The sequence below is a fragment of the Lycium ferocissimum genome, chromosome 2 (assembly GCF_029784015.1).
Source record: "Lycium ferocissimum isolate CSIRO_LF1 chromosome 2, AGI_CSIRO_Lferr_CH_V1, whole genome shotgun sequence".
In the NCBI taxonomy this organism is placed as follows: domain Eukaryota; kingdom Viridiplantae; phylum Streptophyta; class Magnoliopsida; order Solanales; family Solanaceae; genus Lycium; species Lycium ferocissimum.
This window is the reverse complement of record NC_081343.1, coordinates 61856205-61877380: the sequence shown is the minus strand read 5'-3', so window position 1 is coordinate 61877380 and position 21176 is coordinate 61856205. Positions and strand designations below refer to the sequence as shown.

Genomic DNA, 21176 nt, shown 5'->3' with positions numbered 1-21176 from the left:
ACCCCGAAAATTTGGGTTCTCATAAATCAACAAAAACCCAACGAGTTGTACCATTAGTAGCAAAACTCCGATAGCCATATATACTCCTTGTGGGCTATCCTTATCATGTGAAAGCATGAATTAAATAATTTAAAATATTGCATACCCGAATTAAAAATTAACCTTCAACGGTAAAATCCATATATGGATCCAAAAACACGGAGAACTATTTCTCCGTAAGCCAACATTGATAAACTATCAAAAGTCAAGATAAAACTCTAATACCTTTTCAAAGGCAAGATAATGAATACTACTTACCGTCCGATAAAAGCATGATACTTACTTTGTCACTATTGAAAGAAAAATTGGTAACGCCAACTTCTTTGGCTAAGTAATACATCTTGTAGAAACTCTTATTTTCCTTTCTTCAAATATTCCAGAATAAGTGCTTAAGCCGTGTGAAATTAAAGAAGGCTATAGCCATTTGAAAGAAATCCTTACTGATTCAATTTTCTTTTCTTCCATAAGATTTGAGAGACAAATACCACTGTCAATGCTTTAAAGAAAACATACCTGTCATCAAAGTAGTAGTACGGGAGTCAACGTGAAACAAAAAAACTAACTTATTAATTGTGGCTAGTGTCTTAAATAATTCAACAGAAGCCGTGATATTATTCATAGTTATCCTTTTGGTTAGAGTCTCCGTCTCGATAACGTGTTATAAAATGAGGTTAAAAGAGTCACAATATTAAAGGATGCTTAAAACCATAAAACAGAAATGAGCAAGAATAGATTTTATTGTTCTTCCAAAATGTATTACAAGTGTATTTCATATGAAAATTTATCTTCTATTTATAGTGATACATATGTATTTAATATATGAAATGGAGTGGAAGAAAATGAAAATGGAGCTATTAACACGTGGTGGAAGAAAAAAGGAAGAACCATTAACATGGTGGAAGGAGCATTATATTTGTGAAATGGACATCCATAATTTCATAACACTATATTATTTAGCATTGTATTAAAAAACTAGTACACAATCAAATCCCTCCTATTTTGTTTGGTTAGCGTGCAACCTTTATCAAATTAAGATACCAAAAAGGCGACGAATCAAAAGGACAATAATTTTTTTATCCGAAAGTCCCATCATTATTCATTCTCCACAGCGACCCCAACAAAAGTCGAACTTGCACATCAACACCCCACTCAATTAGTGAAATTTAATAGTAGTAGAACACTCTGAAATCTTGAACAAATACTATTTCCTTGCACTACCAGATATTATTACCAAATTGCCCTCATTCTTTTTCATATTTCTCTTTCTGGACATTATTCTACAAGTACCAAAAGGAATAAACTTACATCGGAATAAAATGCAGAAATGAAAATTAAGCATACGTATAAGCACAAAATCAACCGACAACAATAATTAAGATACCAAAAAGGCTTCTTTATTCTACAGTCTCCATCATTATTTCATTCTCCATAATGACCCCAACAAAAGTAGTTATTGCCCACTAACACCCACTCAATCAGTGAAATTCTTGAGTGCGGCCCCCTCCTCACAAGCTTTAGCTTCAGGTGTTGGTTCCACCGTCGGTGACGGAGGAACCGCCGTACATACCAACTCAGATGGCAGATCTGGAATACCCTTCAAGTAAAAAGTGTAGAATAGCTTGAACGGAAAGATAATTTGTTGCAATTTCACTTGACCGGTAACCCCTTCAAATATACCGGATCCACCTTTAACGGCGAGATAAGTGTCTTCGTAGGTTAAATATGGTCCCTGAACGGCGATGTGACCATATTCGCCGAAGTAGAAGCTGTAAATAGCTTCGTAGCGATCTCCTTTTTTCTCCTCTTCGTGCTTGATTAGAATGCAGAGTCCTGCCGTTATTCCAATTCTCTTCTTTAGGTCTGCGGTATATAGCTGCAATATACATCAAGAATCAGCATAAGAAGAAAAAAGTAAAGAAAATATTCTTATTTCTTTTTTCTTTTTAGGTAAGGGTCAAAAATACACAGGAACTATCACTTTTTCGCGAGTTTCGTACCCTAATATCAATATTTCTTATTAAAACATATCTAGTTGCATAGTTAGTGATAGTTAGGTAAATCAACTTAGGCAAAAAAGAGAACATAGTTGACCTAATCAACTTAGTTCAGGCGAGAAAGGAGAAAAAGACTGATAGTTTAGGTATGTTTTTCGCGTTGACTCTTCTTTCCCTTTTTGAGTATTTAGATTCTAGTTTTCTCTTTTCCCAGAAAGTGAAAAATTGCAAAAAGAAACGTACTTTGTTGCTGAAGGGGACAAGATCTCCAAGTGAATTGACACTCTTTTGGCTCAATCGAAGATAAGCAGGGCTACCACGGTCACGTTCATTGATCTCGTAGATGCTAATTTCTTGAACTTTACCTGAAATCAAGAAAAATTAAGTATCATAGATAGAACATAAGGGTTTTACAAAATGTGCTAAAGAAGTTAAGATCCTTACCACTTGTGGAATCTGTTGAACTGCTTTGGCTCTTGCAGGAAAATGATCTGGAAGTAGTAGTGGAGGTGCTAAGTTTAAGAGATTGTGAAATGAGAGGGTTAGGGAGTTTAAAAGATTGGATCTTTTGAGAAACAGAAGTAGTAAAGGTAGAGGGTAGCTTATATGAGGAAGAAGAAATGGTGGCTCTAAGAGCAGCAGTGGCTGAGGAAGCAGTGGCCATAGCTGAAGAAGAATGAAGTTGCAAATTTGTTTGTTGTAGTGGCAAAAAAGGACTTGAAAGAAAGTTGAATGAGGTTGCTGTTGAGGCTGATGAAATGATAAGTTGGTGACTATGGTGTGTTATATAGAGTGTTGAGGGAGTCCAATTACCATGTGTGGAAAATGGGAATTGATAAAATTATGGAATTATTACTCCAATCCTATAAAATCTGTGATCAATGATAGTGGAGTAACTTTTTATGGACGGTGTAGGATCTGACAATGGGAGTTTGTTGTGTGGAAACTGGAATATTGGGAATAGTCAAAGACACTTCGAGACGTCAAATGAATAAACATCAACGTTTGGACAATGTGAGAAATATCGTCTACACGTGTTTTTTTATACTTGGTGCTCTGTGCTGTTTTGGAGGGGCCAACGCAGCAATTCATTTGTGGCTTTGACCTTGGTCTTACCACATTATGTTGTGAGTTCTAGCCTTCTAGGAATCCTCCTCTCTCCGTCCAATTCTTTTTAAATTTAAATTAGTATCCGTACCCGCGCGATGCGTGATCGATATTAGAAAAACTAATTGTATATATCAAATACATAAAATTATAACATTTGAGACTATAAACTCATTCCAACCCCCCCCCCCCCCGCTTCAATTTTATTTTATTAGCGTTATCTTTTACTTCTGTCGATTTGTCAATAAATAGAATTTTTCTCATCATAATTTCTTTATACAAATTTCTCATATCAATTCAAATAGTCTATCCTCCTCCTCCTCCTCCTTTTTTTTTAATTTTTTTTAATTTTGATTTTTTACTTTTTTCCTCTTTCCTTTAATGTTCTCACAATACAATATATTTTTTAAAGCACGTCTCATGTGGCTTTTTATGAACTTTCTATTTGATTTAATGCGAAGTATTGTATAAAAACTCTATAAAATTGAAAAAAATGAATTTTAGTCATCAAAGAAATATTGTGTTCCTTGTTTTTTTAATGCAACAAACTCAATAAAAAAAAACTCTATGAAATTCAAGAAAACAAATCATTGTCATGCGATTTAAATTAAAACATGCACTCTTCAATTTTGCCTCCATAATATTAACCTCCTCCCTTATTGTATGTGATATTCTATTTATCTCCTTATTTTGATTTTCAATAACTATTTGTCATTAGTATAAATAATATATCGATCACTTATCTCTTTAATATAATATAAATAGACGGTATGGTATATATAATTACATCCGAATAACTTTATGTTTAAACTTCTTTTTGTTGCTCAAAATTTTTTCATTTTTTAAATTTATCATTAATATCGCTAAGTATTTAATTTAATTTATTCATTTCAAAGTATAGATACCTCATATTATCTCCTTTTTATTTATTTTTAATGTTTCGTATTTTCGTAATTCATTTTTACATTATTCATTACTTGGTATTAAATTAAATTGTTTAGCTTGTCAGTTGGTATAATAACTAAACAACATATTATATATAATTGTTAAACTATAACTATTTTTACATCATAACATATAATCGGTTTATGCTCTCGAACACAAAGAACTGTGCAATCTAAAGAAAATAGATAAGTCCTTTGGTTATTTTACTCGTGAAGCAAAAAGTCTCCGTATTTTAAAAAAATATTCTATTGATTGGAAATTTTTTGATGTTTAAACTTACCAATAGTATCTTTAACATCTACTTTATTTTATCACTAGTGAATTCATCCGCGCTTCGCGCGGGTCATGAAAATAATTATTAGTTGTATTTAGGAATTTTTAGATAGAGAAAACATTTATGAAATATTTATATGTTGTTTGCAAACATTACTATTAGTTATTGTACAAAATAATATTTATTCTTAATTATATGTAGAGATTTTGGAATTTAATAATGGAAAATTTATTAATTATTATAAATAACAACATTTTAAATAAAGGTAAATAGAGTTTTATGAGATTATGTACATCATCTCGACTTCCCATATTGTTTAAATAATGATCATAAAAAAAGTATTCAGATATTTAAATTACATCCTTTTGTAATTGTATTTTAGGCTCCTGCATAGAGATACAAATAAGTGAGACCTCTCTCATTCAGTTCCTCTTTATATGTAATTCATAAATAAAAATAAAACATCATAAAATGTGAGTACTATTAATATTACTCTTATTTAGATGGGATTTAATGACAAAAAAAAAAAACAATTTAGGAAAAAATAAATATATCGTCTTTTGGAAGTGTCACTTTTAACTCTCCAAAATGAATCAAATTCATTCAATTTTACGTCTCTTTGATGTGCAATTTTCGATTCTTAAACTATTATTTGTATTTTCAATTTTTCTAAGAGAATTTTTGTAGGCCAATTACGTTATTAAGTAAAAAAATCTGGTAATTCCAAATTAGTTTTACGCTTTCCAATATGGATTCGCTAACACTATTACAATTTCCTTAATTCTCTTTTAGCTTTAGTTAGACCTTTTCATAGAGCACGGTTGAGCACTCAAAATATGTACTTAGAAAGAAAAAAAATTTGCTACTCATCAGGCTTCCTTCCTCAAGAAATCTTATAAAAAGTAACAATAAACTCAAGATTGGAAAATGAACAAAAAGAAAATGAAATAAGTTTTGCTAGCAAAAGATCGCAATTTCAATAATTTATAGATAAAATGAAAACAATAAAATTTTATCCCCGTAGAAACCATCACAACTTAACTATCATCTCCATTCCTCTCGAACACTTCTAATAAATGATTACAAAATAGTTTCCATTGCAGCGTCTAGGAGCAAAGAGAACTGATCATCATTCGGCAACCTACATCAAACGTGAACCATTTCTTCGAGTAAGACCATAGCCTTCCAACCATTTCTTGTACCCCTATAAAAAGCAAAAAATTCTCATTCAAATGGAGTAAATCTATATATAATATAAAATTAAAGATGTATGACACAAGATCTCTCTACTTTCACCATTCCTATTTATCTTTTTTCCCCTTTTTTTGCCTTTTTCCCTTTATTTTTATGCTTCAAAAACAACACGAGAGAAGAAGAAAAAAGGAAGAAAATAATGGCTTGCTATAATTTATTTAGCTGCAGTTATGATAATTTATAGCAGCAATCATGAATCATGAAGTGAGAAATAAATATGTGTTGAACGTGTATGAGAGGATAATTCTTTTTGAGGAAACTAGAAACGACGGAATTTGAGGAGACCAAAAGCTATCCCTATTCTCAGACTAATTTGACATGATCATTAATGCATATCATCGTTTAATATATTGGCTTATAGCTGCCCTGTTCGCAGGTTTGTGCCTATTTTTGTTCTCTCGGATCTTTTTTTTTTTTAAATGTTTCAGGTCTGATGTTCTGCTGTTTCTTTGCTGCAATCGTGTCTTTAGAAGAACAATTTTCTTCCACATTTTTCTCATTTGTAAGGTTATCAATTCATATATTCTCACTTCTTTCTGGGTTTTTAGCTATGTATGTGCATGATTCATTTGATTTTCTTATTTCTTTCTCCTATCATATAAATTGAAAATTGTTAACCTTTCTTACCTTGGTATCCTTTAATAGTTTAATGTTATGTGAGTATTATTTTTTGTGCACAAAAGAATAGTATCTACGTAATATACAGTTTTGTCAGGCAGACAAAAATCGAAAAGTTTTTTCTGTTTTCTTGCGAGATTAAATGCATTGAGATACGACAATATCATTAGCTTTACTTTGGACTACTTTGTGTTTATATTTGAGTTTTAATTTTTTGATTTTAAATGATTTCTGGTGTAAAGCAAAGAAATCTGGATCATTTTAAGTTTTTTCCCCCTTTTCTTTTGCTTAGGTAATAAATCATGATGAGAAAAAAATTCCTACAGTTTTGCACAAAAAAGCAGTTGTAAGAGTTTGACCTCAATAAACCAACGATGATTTATGGGACAATTCGTTAGGAGTGTCACCTAAATTAAGATGGATGCCTTTCTAACACCCCAAGTTTTCATTTTTAAAGTATGTGTATCTTAGACAATTGAACAAAAGAAAAGTTAATAGTTGCCATGGGTATTACTTTATCAATTGATAACTTCAAAAGCTTTTCTTATGAAATTGTGATATATTCACCAATTTTCAAATTTTACAATTATGTAGAGTTGATCGATAATTGGAGAGCCATCAAAGGCTTCTTTTTTAATACATTTCTAATGCTTGTGTTTATGATGATTGTCGGTACATGGTATACTTGGGAGGGGGATAAAAAGTGTTGTAAGTTTTGCATTAAAACTTTCTTTAGATCGTATAAATTATTTTTTGTTTATAAGTTATAGTTAAACAATTCTTTCAAAAAGAATTTTCAATACGTTAAAGTTTGAATCTCTTTCCTCGCCTATCTCTATTATACCCTTGAATCTCTTTAGTTATACTATTTAAATTATGTGCAAGTTAGACAGTGAGAAACAAAAGGGAGATTTGACATTTTTATTTTTTTTTTGAAAATGAATAGGTAGGGAAGTAAGGAAAAGAAAATTAAAATTGGAAGAAAAAAAAAAAGTATTAGTTTCACCACAATTTGGGTCAAGCAACTTTAGAAAACAAAAATCTTGAAAAGATAAAACGACAATAATAAAATGGATTAGAACTTAAAAAATAATATATCTAGATTTGAAGATTAAAATACTTTTAATATTTAGATATTAATAAAATGTATTTAGTTTTTTATTAGTACTGCGCGAAGCGCGGTCAAATTCACTAGTTAGATAAAAGAACTAGACTTACTGCACAGGCAATATCAACTTGGTCAATGCTAAAGAAACCGAACCATCTCGGTTGCAAAAGCAATATAAATTAGGGAAAAATGGAAACAAAAAGAAGTAAACAAATGGCAATGGGCTATGAACGCACACAGAAGTTCAAAACTGCAAATTAGTTTGCATGCCTATTGAGTGCCCGAAAGGAGACAACAGCATTCCGTGGGACTTGGCAACCTCATTGATATGCATATATACAGTAGTTTTCATGATTTTATAATAAATGCTCCTCATTACGTGATTATATTCTTCAATTTCTCATTAATTGAAAAAAAATATGTTACAACTTCTACATTAAGTTACAGGGAAGAATAACAAACGGTTGTAGAGGGGGTGAAGAATGTGCAATTAAGGTAATTAAGAGGTGTAATTAAGGGACTTAAGAGTTAAGAGAGTGGCTTTTGAATTTTTTAATACATAGAATATTAATTTTTAAATGAGAGAAAATCCAAAAAAAGGAGAAAAAAGATAAATGGCTTTCTAGGCCATAGAGAGGTGCCATATCACCTTGTCTATGCCTAGCTTTATAATATATATAGATATAGATATAGATTCTAAACTAATTCAAGAAGTCAATAATCTCGCATTATCTCTATTCTATCAAGACTTTAATTATGGGGTCTTATTGAAATGTTTTTTTAACTCTATTCAATTATTATGAAGTGATTTTTCTCGAAGCGTGAATTTACAAAGAAGAAGAACTCACAATATGAATTCTCCGGAGATATCAATGAAAAGTTCAGAACATGAAAGTAACCTATGCAACAAAATGGTAAAAAAACAATGCAAAATAAGATTAAAACGTTACATTACATGGTAAATCCACATAAAACCGTTCATTCAGAACGGAACTAAAACAATTCCTCATTATCACAAAAAAGTCATATCCTTATCCCTTCCGATGGCATTTGTGGCATCTAGAACACGACGAAATAAAAAATAATTAAAAATAAATAAGTTTCTTTTAATCAATGTACAGATATAATTTTTTCTACTAAAAATGAAAGTGGAAGAAAAATCAACTGTTGAAAAAAGTCATGGTTGCAGAAAGAGTAACTTTAAGGGAAAAAATTAATCTGACTTATGTGTTACTATATATATATATATATATATATATATATATATATATATATATATATATATATATATTCTTATTCCATTGCAATTTTATAAAAATGAAAAATTTAAAAATACCTTTTAATATTCAATTTTGCTTTCATCAAATGATTATAATCATCACTTCTTTTAGAGATCAAAAGTTGTTTAGTGTGTTTTCTCTTTAGTCCCTTTTTTTTTTTGTTAAAAAAGCGTTCACGAAAAACTCACGACATTCATCCCAAAAGATTTCACTTTTCTAATACAAAACCTTGTATTTATAAACCTGCAAAGTATAAAGAAAGAAAATAATTGGGGTCTATTCACGCAAAAACAAAGATGAATAGACACATGAAAACATAAACTGATTTCTCAAAATCTAGATCTGATATATATGTAACTGCCTTAGCATCAACAGGTGAGGAAACGATATAAAAAAGGCAAACCTTAAAATGCAGAATAAGAGAAAGGAAGAAAAATTGGCAAAACAAAATTAAAACATACATTAACTACACCTTGCCTTTGATCATTTTCCATATAACCCTCGTCATCTCATCACCTACAAAAAAAGATAGTAAAAGAATAAGGTGCCGTTTGGCCATAAAAATTATTCACTTTTTTTCGGATTTTTTTTTCACTTTTTTTCACTTTTGGGCGTTTGGCCATAAATATTCCGAATACAACTTGAAGTTGTATTCGAGAATACCAAAAAACTCATAAAACTTAGTAGCCGTTTGGCCATAAAAATTATTCACTTTTTTCCGGATTTTTTTTTCCCACTTTTTTAACTTTTGGGCGTTTGGTCATAAATATTCGGAATACAACTTGAAGTTATATTCCGGAATACCAAAAACTCAAAAAACTTGATTTTCAAATTTTTTTCACTTTTTTACAACTACATTTCATCAAAAACTACAATTTCAAAAATTATGGCCAAACACAGCTCCAACTTCAAAAATTCCAAAAAAAGTGAATTTGTTTTTGGTATTTATGGCCAAATGGCACCTTATTTTTCAATTTTTTTTTACTTTTTTCACTTTTTTACAACTACATTTCACCAAAAACTACAATTTTAAAAACTATGACCAAACAAAGCTCCAACTTCAAAAATTCAAAAAAAGTGAATTTGTTTTTGGTATTTATGGCCAAGCGGCACCTAAGAGTTAGTGAATGAATAATTATAAGACTCTGCTATTAAAGAGCTGCCAATTGAAAGTAACTTGAAAAGAGAGTTATTTTTGCTGGCTGAGGAGCTGATGCTAAGCCGATATATGGCATCTAATGCTGTATCTTGCTATTTAAAAGATTTTCATTCTTATCCCAAGATTAAAGTGCATACTTATCTTTAGTTGAAATTCAAAGAAATCCTATTTCAACTCAAATTAAGAAAAAATTATCTAAATTAAAATTTTGCTAGCCAGGGATGATGCTAAGCCGATGAAGATAAATTATTTATATTTACAGTCAAATTTTGTCATCATTATCCAATCAATGCTTGTATTACTTATCAATTTCATTTTTCAATATATCAACTTTTATACACGGGAGCCTCAATTTTAACATGTTAATTCAAATTGTAAAATTTTATATATCAATTTAAATTTTTTAACTTTATTAGTTTGCTATAAAACTGCTAACATTTTTAATAATTACTATTTTTGTATTATATACATTAATTAATTAATGAAAAGATAAGATTGAATGAAATATGTCATTCATTTAAATGTGGAATAGTCAAAATTACTTTCCAAAGATTTAGATAATTATTTTTCACTTTATCCGAATTGCTATTATTAATTAATTTATTATTAAAAACATTCGAATTGAACCGTAAATCATTTAGAAATGTTTTGTTGAAATGACAATTATTTCATTCTTATCCAAGATTAAAGTAAATACTTATCTTCTAGTTCAAATTCAAAAAGTTCTATTTCAAATCAAATTCCAAGATAATATCTTTTAATTCAATTTTATATACCAATTCAAATAAATGTTATTACAATTCTCATTAACTTTGTCTTAAAATTGCCAAGTGGCTTGTTATTAGTTTGCCACTTGGCTTAACCACATTGCTTGTACCTCTCCTATTTTATATACTAGTGTCCGTACCCGCGCGATGCGCGGTTTATGTTAAAGGAAATTAATTATGACAAAACGTTATTTTTTTTTGTTTGAGCACATTGAATTTAATTATTTTAACAAAATTATAATTGTAATTTTGCTTCCTACACAATGTATCCCAGAGAAAAAAAGTTATGAAATCAAAGACAGTAAAAATTTAGCCACAGTTTTGATTGTATTAACTTAATAAATATACGTAAAAGGATAAAAAAAAATGTGCGTAAATTATGTGAAATTGAACAGAAATGGCCCTCGTTAATAGTTCCCAAAATGCTTTTGCTAATAATAGTTTGACTCAAAAATGCCCATATTATCACTTAATTGGGTCAAAAGTGTCATTTTCCTAATAAACATGTTTTTTTAACACATTCTTTTCCTAATAAAAATATTATTTTTGAAGAACCCTTTTCTTGTTTTTTTTTATTTTAAAATTCTTTTAACTAATAAAAATAAAAAAAGTGGGAATAATTTTTTTTCTTCTAAATCTCATTTTACCAATTAAAATAGATTAATTCAATGTACTTTTTAACTGATAATTGGTATTTTTACCAAACTATGCACTTTTATCGCCACACATTGTCACCGTAATTTACAACTTAAGCATAGTATAGTATGATTTGATATAATTATCGAGTATAGGTCCCATCAAAAACTACTTAACAGCGACACTTAACTATATGTAATGCTGGAATTCCTTCGATCTCCTTAAAATGTTACTTTCTAGCTTTTCAAACTTTCAGTTCATCGGTCCAAATCAAGATATTATACAACTTATATGCTTTGAAAGTGAAACGTTCTTTAACCAAATTATTGACAACCTAAATGATAACATCCCCTCTAACACCTATCACCTTTACCCTTTATTAAGGGAGCACTTACTTAAAGCCTCTAAAAATTGTCATTTAATCTCTTCAATGTACATCATGGGTACATAAAAATTCAATCTTTGTCTAAATTGATCCTCACCTGCAACTAATTCAAGCATGATAGAGATAGTATTATCAACAAATTAAACAGTTCATCATGAAAACATCACAAAATTTAACTACAAACTTTATAAATTGTCAACATACAAAATAGGGATTACATTGCCATGTGGCTTATTATTAGATTGTAACTTGACTTAATATTCTTGCCATTACTCCCCTTTTAATATGACATAATGACTATAATTTTTTAATAATTTGGAATTTTTTTAAATTTATTATTGATCATTTATTCTGTTGATGGAAATTCATTTATTATTTTAATTTTTATTAATATTTCTATGTATTATTTAATTAACCATCAATGTGATGGTATTGCCTAAAGCGATGCAAGGAGCAAATACATGAGGATCCTTGTAGCTCTGACCTCAAGAGAAGTAGCATCACTATATGAGTTCAGGATTAAGAATAAAATGATTTGATCAACATTTAATTTGGATAAGGTCAATATTTTTCTAGAGAAAGATAATTCTTCTTCTTCTTTTTTCTCCAGTAAGCTAGAGTATAAGGTATTTTCTTTGATTTGACAAATTTTTCCAAAACCAGAAGCTTTAGAACTAACATACAATGCTCTCATAATTTCATATTGATACTTGTCATGTAATACATGGCAGATGACTTTCCAAGACAATTAATTAGCCAAATATTTTTCTAGTTCCATATATTGTGGTACCTGAACAGGAATAAATGTGAAAGCAGAGTTCCCCGTTCATGAAAACATAGCAACAACTTCCACAAAATCACGTCAACACCTGCATTGCAAGTATTTGTAAAAATAATAATTCAAAGACTCAAGGACGCGAGACAATACTCTTATATGTCAGAAAAACTAAAGTAACTATATATACATGTAGAATTCAATCTGAAAGGATTATATAATACACTTAATAATTCAAAGAAATTGGATTGTATTGCTTCTCATAATCCAGAAGTTCGACAATTGCATAATACGAACCTTCAAGTTCCATTACATCTTATAAATGGATAGTTTATTGATGTATTACCTGTTTAAAGTTGGCATACGTGAATAATTCCCAGCACTAACATTCTTATTCGATTTCGGACATCTGTAAATCTGCATGTAAAATGAAACATTTTCTCTCTCTCTCTATAAATATATGTATATATGTGCATTATAAAGCAAGAAGCATGTACCTAATACAATAATTTTTCTAATATCATGTAATTAAAATATAGTTGCATGGACAATTGATAAAATATACCCATATTATATATACTTTGACGACTTACCTGTATCATGCAACAAACTTGCTGCATGTTATTCTTAGACTCCAAAAGTTCTCCTGTCTAACAATAATATGATAAATATATCAGTTGCCGAGCTCAAGACCAAACAATGAAGTATCAATATTTTTGTGAGGATAAAAAGATACTAACATCTATTACTTAAAAGATTAAAAACAATTCTTTATATCAAAGAAACCCAATATTTTTCATCCTAAAAAAGTATGCACTTTTGATGCCAAAAATGAATATTATTCTACGAAGAAGAGATGAAAAACATAGAGCTAAATAACTCGAGACTTCCTAACAATTTATACCCGATAGGGATTGTTGAATATGAGCTGGAGTGTTGATATTAGTAGTCGTTCCAACTTCAATAGGTTCTCTTTATAATTTTATTTTCCTTATCGGATAAGTCCTTATCATATTACAACTCTTTAAATTCAAAATTCTATATTTCAAATTAGTTGATATCTTTTATCTCAAATCAGATAAGTATGTTTTATCTTTCAATTAAAATTAAATTAATTTTCCAATTCTCTATTCAATATCTTTCTAATCCATTCCAAAATTTAAAATTCAAAGTAGTACACCCCCCCCCCCCCCAAATAATCAGCTAAGATTAGGTTTAAAGCTAAAAATAATAGTAAATGTTTTATTCCCTTTAATTACGTATTCCTCAACTCAACATCATTCGCCACCACAGATTCTCAAGATAGTAAAAACCTTTTTTTAAATGTTGGAACTATAAATCTGATTATAACAATTTAGTTTCACTATCCTACTATTTCCGAGATTAACTTAAATATTTTACCACATTGAATTATGAATAATATTTTTATGTTTGAAATAATGGAATTTTGATAGTATTATTTTTATTATTATGGATGTAGTTTGGTCTCTCAAGAATAAAACAACGTATTTGAGTAAAATTTTCAATTTCATACAGGAAAGATTACAGCCCATAAAATGGTACTATTAAATTAACAATATTGGGTTACCATATTTTTCAGGATTCATATGTAAATCATGTGCAGAAAACCTAGTCATTTAATTATTATTATTGTCATTACTATTATTAATTAATAAAAAAAAATAGAAAGATAATGAAACAAAGGGATAAACATCCGATATTGATTCTGTTGAGTTGAAAACTACTTCATACTTGAAGATTGAATTTTATCTTTATATTAAAACTTAATAGTTATCTTTTATTCAAATTCTAAAATCTTATTACAATTCTTTTAACTTTGTCTTAAAATTGTCAAGGCACTTTGCTATTGGCCACAATGGCTTAACCATCATTGTTGTCCTCTCCTATTATATATATATGGATATAGATATAGATGTGTTCTTTCTTTTTTTTTTTTTTTTTTTTGGTCTAGGCTGCAGCGACCTCTATATACTTTGAGTTTTACATCTATACATTAGGGGGTCGTTTGGTGTGAAGGATAAGCAAAAATAGTCCCGGGATAAAATTTTAGCTACCTCCTTATCCTATGTTTGGTTAGCATAAAAATTCGGAATAACTAATCCCGCGATTAGTTATCCTTAATTGTAGCCTTATTTTATCTCACCTCGGCGCTTTTAATAACTAATTCGGATAACTTATCCCGACATTAGTTATCCCGGGATAAGTTGTTTCCCAACCAAACGAGTACTAACAGTATAATTTCTTGTTTTATGATATTAGGTCGTATAAGATATGTACTGATAATTTTTCATAAAAAGTAGAGTTTGCAATGTTGATAACAAAATAGATTATTCTACTACAACAAGTCAAAATGACTTGATAATGTAATTTTTTTAATATAATTGCTGGATATTAGTTAAACTCATTTATTATAAATAGGAGTGTCAAATGAGAAAGTTTGCCGAATTTGGACCGATTAAAATGGAATGGATCAATAATTAAATAAGTCATTAACTCGTCGCCCAAGGTTGCTTGGCCTGATATGAGCTTTCAGAAAATTTTTACTATGTGTGAGGCATGTCAAGTCACACTTGTGTGAGGCATTATTTTATTGACAAATGGCTGATGTAGGTCCCACATTCCTAGCAATCAAAGACCATGTGCTCTGTTCTCTCCCAAACTTAACCTCCTCTTTTCCTTATTCTATTAATTTCTTTTTTCACTCCTCTTCCATAATATCTTATTTCTCCATTTTATTGAATGCTTTCTAAAAATTCTACAAAAACTGTTCATGGATCATTTTTGCAACATAATTTAGAACATTTTCGTTCTTCAAAGGTTTATTTTTGAAGAATGGTTTTTGAGGTTTTTAGTTAGCCAATCTAATTAGTTTTAGGCCTTTTTATTTGTTCTTATAGTGAATTTTGGGTAGATTGTTTTGTGATCAATATATAAGTTTTGAGTAGGGTTGTACATTGTTTGCCTTGGGTCGGTTTTTGGTTAAAATTAAAATCAAATCAATTTAGTTAATTTTTAATTATTAAAAACAAACCAAAGCAAATATATACACATTTATTGGGTTTGGTTGTTGTTGGTTTGGTCCGATCTTTTTAATTTATAAAAATCTAATGACATTAGTTAGTTTTATTCTTTTTCCTACAACTAGAAAATAATTTTTCCTTAATTGCTAAGAATAATCATTTACTGCCCTTTTATTATGGTAGCTATAATTTCCTTGGATTATGAAGAATGTCTTGAGATCTATGAGCATTTAGTTAGGTGAATAATGTTTATAAGAAATATAAAAAAAGAATCTAAATAAAAATCTCATTGTTTTTTTTTTTTCATAAATTAATTTTGATTTATGTTTTTTCTTTTAATAAATGGGCTTAAGGCCTAAAATCTATTAGTCTATTAGAGATAAAATTAATAGTAAAAGTAAAATTTTGATGAAAATTTATACTCCCTCTCTTTCAATTTATGTGAACCTATTTCCTTTTTAGTCTGTGCCAAAATGAATGATCTTTTTCCTAATTTGGAACCAAATTCACTTTATGAAATGATTTACAGCCACACAAATATTCAAAACTTATTTTGAACCACAAGTTTCAAAAGTCTTCACTCTTTATTAAATGTCGTGCCCAGTCAATGGGTTCACATAAATTGAAACGGATGGAGTATAAATTACTTAAAATTATTTATAAAAATTACTGAAATGTATTACATATAAATAATTATAAAAATTATATATATATATATATATATATATATATATATATATATATATATATATAATAATTTGACAATTTAGTTCAATTTTTTATTCGGTTTGTTTTCAATAAAATGAGCCAAATCAAATGTTCTCGTTTTCAAAAATTAAAAATCTTCCAAGTCAAACTGGAAAAAAAAATCACTTATTTAATCGATTTGATTCCATTTTCAATTTGAATCGGGTTCTAAACAAATCATGAAAGAATTTAAAAATTGGACAGTGACGCTGAATAATATCTTAAACAATTATGATCCGTATATATTATAAAATTAGTTTCAAAGTTATTGAAAAACAGAAAATGAGATTTAAAAAAAAAAAAAAAGAGTGAAGAGCTAGGGAAGAGGAAGATAAAGCAACGAAGAAGTACATTAGATGGCAGTAGGTGGATCCCACACTTAATACCAATTAAATAATGGGAAAAGGGCCTGATTTACCCCTCTACTATTGAAAATAGTTCATATTTACCCCTCGTTATACTTTTCTTTTGGGCACAAATTTGCCCCTACCGTTACCTAAGTAGCAATATTTGCCCCTATTTTTAACACCAACTGTGGCAATTGTAATATTTTTTTTTAAGGAAAAGGGCTCCATTTACCCTCTACTATTGGAAATAGTTCACATTTACCCCCCGTTATACTTTCGCACAAATTTACCCCTACCCTTACCAATAATAATTACCAACTAATGCAAACTTATCACAAACACAAATTTAGAATTCAATAATTTTTTTATTAAACTTATATTTTTAATTAAAAAAATCATCGAATAAACTAAAAAGCGCTCATAAATACCCTTAACCTATCAAAAAGACTCATAAATACCCTCCTTCTACTTTTTGATCTAAAAATACCCCACTTAAGGTTTGTTTTTGGCTCAAATATACCCCTCAAACTAACAAGTTAAAATTCACTTTAAAAAATAAATGGCATTTTGTGATTGGACACATATATTATTTAATTTAAAAATTAAAAAATATGAACGAAACTAATTTTTTTTTTTTTGCATTTCGTGAATTAATCAACGAAATATTTTTTTTTTTTTTTTTTTTTTGCATTTCGTGAATAAAAAAACGAAATAGGAAATTATAATTTTTTTTTTTGCATTTCGTGTATTAAAAAACGAAATAGGATAAAAAAAATTAATTTTGTTCATATAAAAACGAAATTGGAAAATATATATACCAACGAAATAAAATATATATATATATTCCAATTTCGTTTTTATATGAACGAAATTTAATTTTTTTTTATCCTATTTCATTTTTTTATTCACGAAATGCAAAAAAAAAAATCAGTTTCGTTCATATTTTTTAATTTTTTAATTTTTAATTTTTAATTCGTTAAAAAATTTTAATTTTTAATTTTTAAGTTTCCACACAAAATTTATGAGCCTTTTCCGTTGAATAAATACTCTAGATGAAAAAGTTAGTTATTCAATGATTTTTTTTAATTAAAAATATAAGTTTAATAAAAAAAACTATTGAATTCTCGTGAATTTGTGTTTGTGATAAGTTTACATTAGTTGGTAATTATTATTGGTAACGTAGGGGTAAATTTGTACAAAGATAATCGAAAGATAACTGTGGTAAATGTGGACTATTTTCAATAGAGAGTAAATCGTGCCCTTTTCCCTTAAAAAAATATTACAATTGCCACAGCGACCTGGTGTTAAAAATAGGGGCAAATATTACTACTTATGTAACGGTAGAAAGGCAAATTTGCGCCGAAAGATAATCAGAATGCGACTATTTCCAATAGTAGAGGGGTAAATAAGGCCCTTTTCCCTTAAATAATTGCCTCACACAACTAGTAATAGTTGTGCCTCACGCAGGTAAAACTTTTCTAAACAATAGTAGCCAGGCGCGTCCAATTCTAAGTTTTTGTTTCTCTGTTTGCTTTCTTATGATTTGTTTAATTGTCAATTTTTTTTTAATCATATTTTAATAGGTTAATTTCGCCACAAAAACAGGCTACAAGCTTATACTTTCAATTCATATCAACAATGAATGGTAAACATGGAGGTTAATCGTTAAAGCTGTCACAGAATGGAGCAAATGCTCATTTGAATGGAACACGGTAGACATGCTTATATAGATTCAAAGATAAAAGATAGAAAATTATAACTTAATTAGATGATAAACTAATCTAGAAAGGGATTTATATCTTTCAATAAACTAATCTAGAAAGGGATTTATCCTTTCAACGAGATCTAACCACAAATTTGAGTAAAGACCAAATCCTTGCCAAGAATCCAATGAACAACCTAAAGCATTAAGTTAAGCAGAAGGAAATTACCACTAAAATATGCCTTAATTGATGTACTAGAGTCATGCAGAAGTAAGATACTCTTAGAACCTCTCAAAGGTTTATAGGGGTCTTAAGAAAAGAGGACTAAGCCCCAAATAGAAACTTATTCAGCTAAAGATCTGTGATCCATGATATCAGGATTAAAGGGGTCATCTTTTAGTAGTGATTTCGATATTATTTGACATATTTAATGTGATTAATCTGCTAAGTTTTGTGCATTCTGGAGCTATAGCGAGCAATTTTTGTTAATAGTAGCTGCAGAGCTTCGTGCAATCCATAACGAATTTATTTGAACAATTTATACAGAATGACGTCATATCATCTATTTGGCCTTTGACATCTCTATTGATCAACCAGGACTAGTATTAATCCATTCACTTAAAAGAGTGACTGATGGTTATGGTATGTCATTTTGGTTCATTAGAATTATGGTAGTTCTTGAAAGACATTAAGCAACAAGAACTCAACACCACAAGAAAAGCAAACAAATTAATTACTGTTGCATCTCTGCAGAGTCCGACATTACTCAGGTCTTGTGAGAATAAAGGCGAACAGGGAGCCCTTGAGCAGGTCTTGAAGTTGGAGCTGAGACAAGTTTCTCATCTGGTATCACCTTCTCCCATCTGAACTTTGTTACCACGTTGTGCATAAAAACAAGAGCCACCATGCGGAAATACTCATTTCCAGGGCACATTCGAGGCCCTCCTCCAAATGGAACAAACGTATATGGAGCCGGTTCATTCCCTTGAAACCTCATAGGGTCAAATTTATCTGGATTCTGAAAGTAGTCTGGGTTTTTATGGGTGTCATCTGCTATCCAGTGTAACTGCATATATCACCAGGGAAATTTCAGCTTCACCGATACCATATAATTCAGCTAAAAGATAACGAATTCGAGCAGGAGCTTACCTTCCATCCCTTTGGGATCGTGTAACCATCATATCTGATGTCTTCAATAGCCTCTCTAAATGTCCCATGTACTGGAGGTGCCAGCCTCAGCACTTCACTTGCAACATTCCAAGAATATCTCATTTTCCTTAAATCCTCCCAATTTAGCAAATCATTTGCAGTTTTTGAGTTGGCTATCTCCATTTGCTCTGCCCAAATGGAAGACAAACGAGTGAAATCAGTTATCAATATGTGTTTGTTCCTAAATTACTCACTTTCTTTTCATTAGAACCGAGTCTTAACAGGAAACATTGATCCACCCTCCAAATTGAGGCCCTGCTAACACATAAACTTAAGCAAGAGAGTTTCTTGAATTAGTAAAGTTCATACCTTTGAGGACCTCAGAGTATACTTCGGGATACTCAGCCATATATTTCATAATAATGGTTATTGCAGCATTAACCGTGCTATAGCCACCTTGTAATAAGCCTACAATGTTGCTAGCAATATCGGACTCATTCAAAAACTGTTCTTGCTCATTTGTGGCCTGGAGCATTTGAGACAAAATGTCATCTGGTGATACAATTTTATTCTCTAACAGCTCACTCTTCCTTTGATTGATGATTTGCTGAACCTCCTTACGCATTTCCTTGGATGCTCGGACAGCTCGGTTGAAAGTGGTTCCTGGTAAATTTATAGGCATAGAGAGCAGACCAGTGGAGATATCCTCAATATACTTGGACAATCTTTCAACCTTATTGGTGTCATCAATACTCAGGAATAATTTGCAGGCTAATGAGAATATGTATTTCCTAACAGCCGGTAAAACCTTAATTTGTGGGCAATTCCAGTCTGTCTGAAGATGGCGTCTCAAAATAGCATCTGCTATGCTTATGAATCTTTGAAGAGACTCTGATCTGAGAGGCGCTGATAGCAACTTGCGCGTGCTTGCAAAGTCTTTGTGATTAGCTTTTTGATGGGTCTTAGGAAAGATTCTGTCAACAGAACTTGGCCACCAGATTCGGACAAGCTTATTCTCATTTGAAAATAGAAACTTGTTGCCATCTGCACCAGACAAGAACGCCATTGGATGCCCAATCAATGCGGTGCTGAAAATCTTGGAAGAGTATTTGCTCCTCCTTTGTGTTAGAAACTTGACTAGGCTGCCATTTTTGACATCGCTGAGATAATCCAAGGTTTCCCCTACAAAAGGCCAACCAAAACTTCCCGGAGGAAGATCACTAACAGCACTTTGTCTTAAAGGTGGCTGCTTTCTTTTTTTAATGAGATAGTATAAAAGACAAGAAAAGAGAAGACTGTTAGCAACAAGGAAAACTATAAAGAGGAATTCCATTGAATAACACTTTTTGGTAGCCAAAAGTTTGTCAAAGGATGTATTCAGAGCTTGCAAATGAAGAAGGAATAGATTAAAAATGCGTAACGAGAAAGGCATGGTAACATGACAACCAGATTCCAGGTTGGAGCAAGGCCTTCTTGAAGTTTATATAATTATATACTCTCATATACTCCGTTATTAGTTTGAATTAATCAAACTGTTAGCATGTGAACTATGAAGAGTTGACTCTTTGTGATCTGTCAGAAATTAGGCCACGTTTCAAGTCTGATGACAATACTTTATTGGTCCAAACATTAAGAAAAACTTGCTTGTTCCGATCATTCAGTCTTTCTCTTTCCTAAAGAAATAGTGTAAATCACCAAGCAATATAAGCACAAGAGCATCATATATGATCACTAATGTTGTCATAGAAACCACTGCAAATGCACAACTTAATTATTTTGGCTTGTATGTCGAAAACATGCTAACTAAAACAAGCCAATAAACAACCAAAATAGAACTTCAACTAGTTC

The 21176-nt window shown here is 30.2% G+C and overlaps 2 protein-coding genes across 2 annotated transcripts; both read right to left on the bottom strand.

The window, feature by feature from the left end:
* Window positions 1–1229: 1229 nt before the first annotated feature.
* On the bottom strand, window positions 1230–3010 carry LOC132046597 (allene oxide cyclase, chloroplastic-like). Its single transcript, XM_059437275.1, has 3 exons — window positions 2478–3010; window positions 2277–2398; window positions 1230–1912 (listed from the first exon to the last, which is right to left on the bottom strand). The coding sequence occupies exons 1-3, from the start codon at window positions 2695–2697 to the stop codon at window positions 1511–1513; spliced, it is 744 nt and encodes a 247-aa protein (XP_059293258.1). The 5' UTR covers window positions 2698–3010; the 3' UTR covers window positions 1230–1510.
* Window positions 3011–18764: 15754 nt separating this feature from the next.
* Window positions 18765–20990, bottom strand: LOC132046595 (dammarenediol 12-hydroxylase-like). The gene is made up of 3 exons (XM_059437273.1): window positions 19698–20990; window positions 19329–19516; window positions 18765–19245 (listed from the first exon to the last, which is right to left on the bottom strand). The coding sequence occupies exons 1-3, from the start codon at window positions 20758–20760 to the stop codon at window positions 18946–18948; spliced, it is 1551 nt and encodes a 516-aa protein (XP_059293256.1). The 5' UTR covers window positions 20761–20990; the 3' UTR covers window positions 18765–18945.
* Between the last annotated feature and the right edge of the window lie 186 nt (window positions 20991–21176).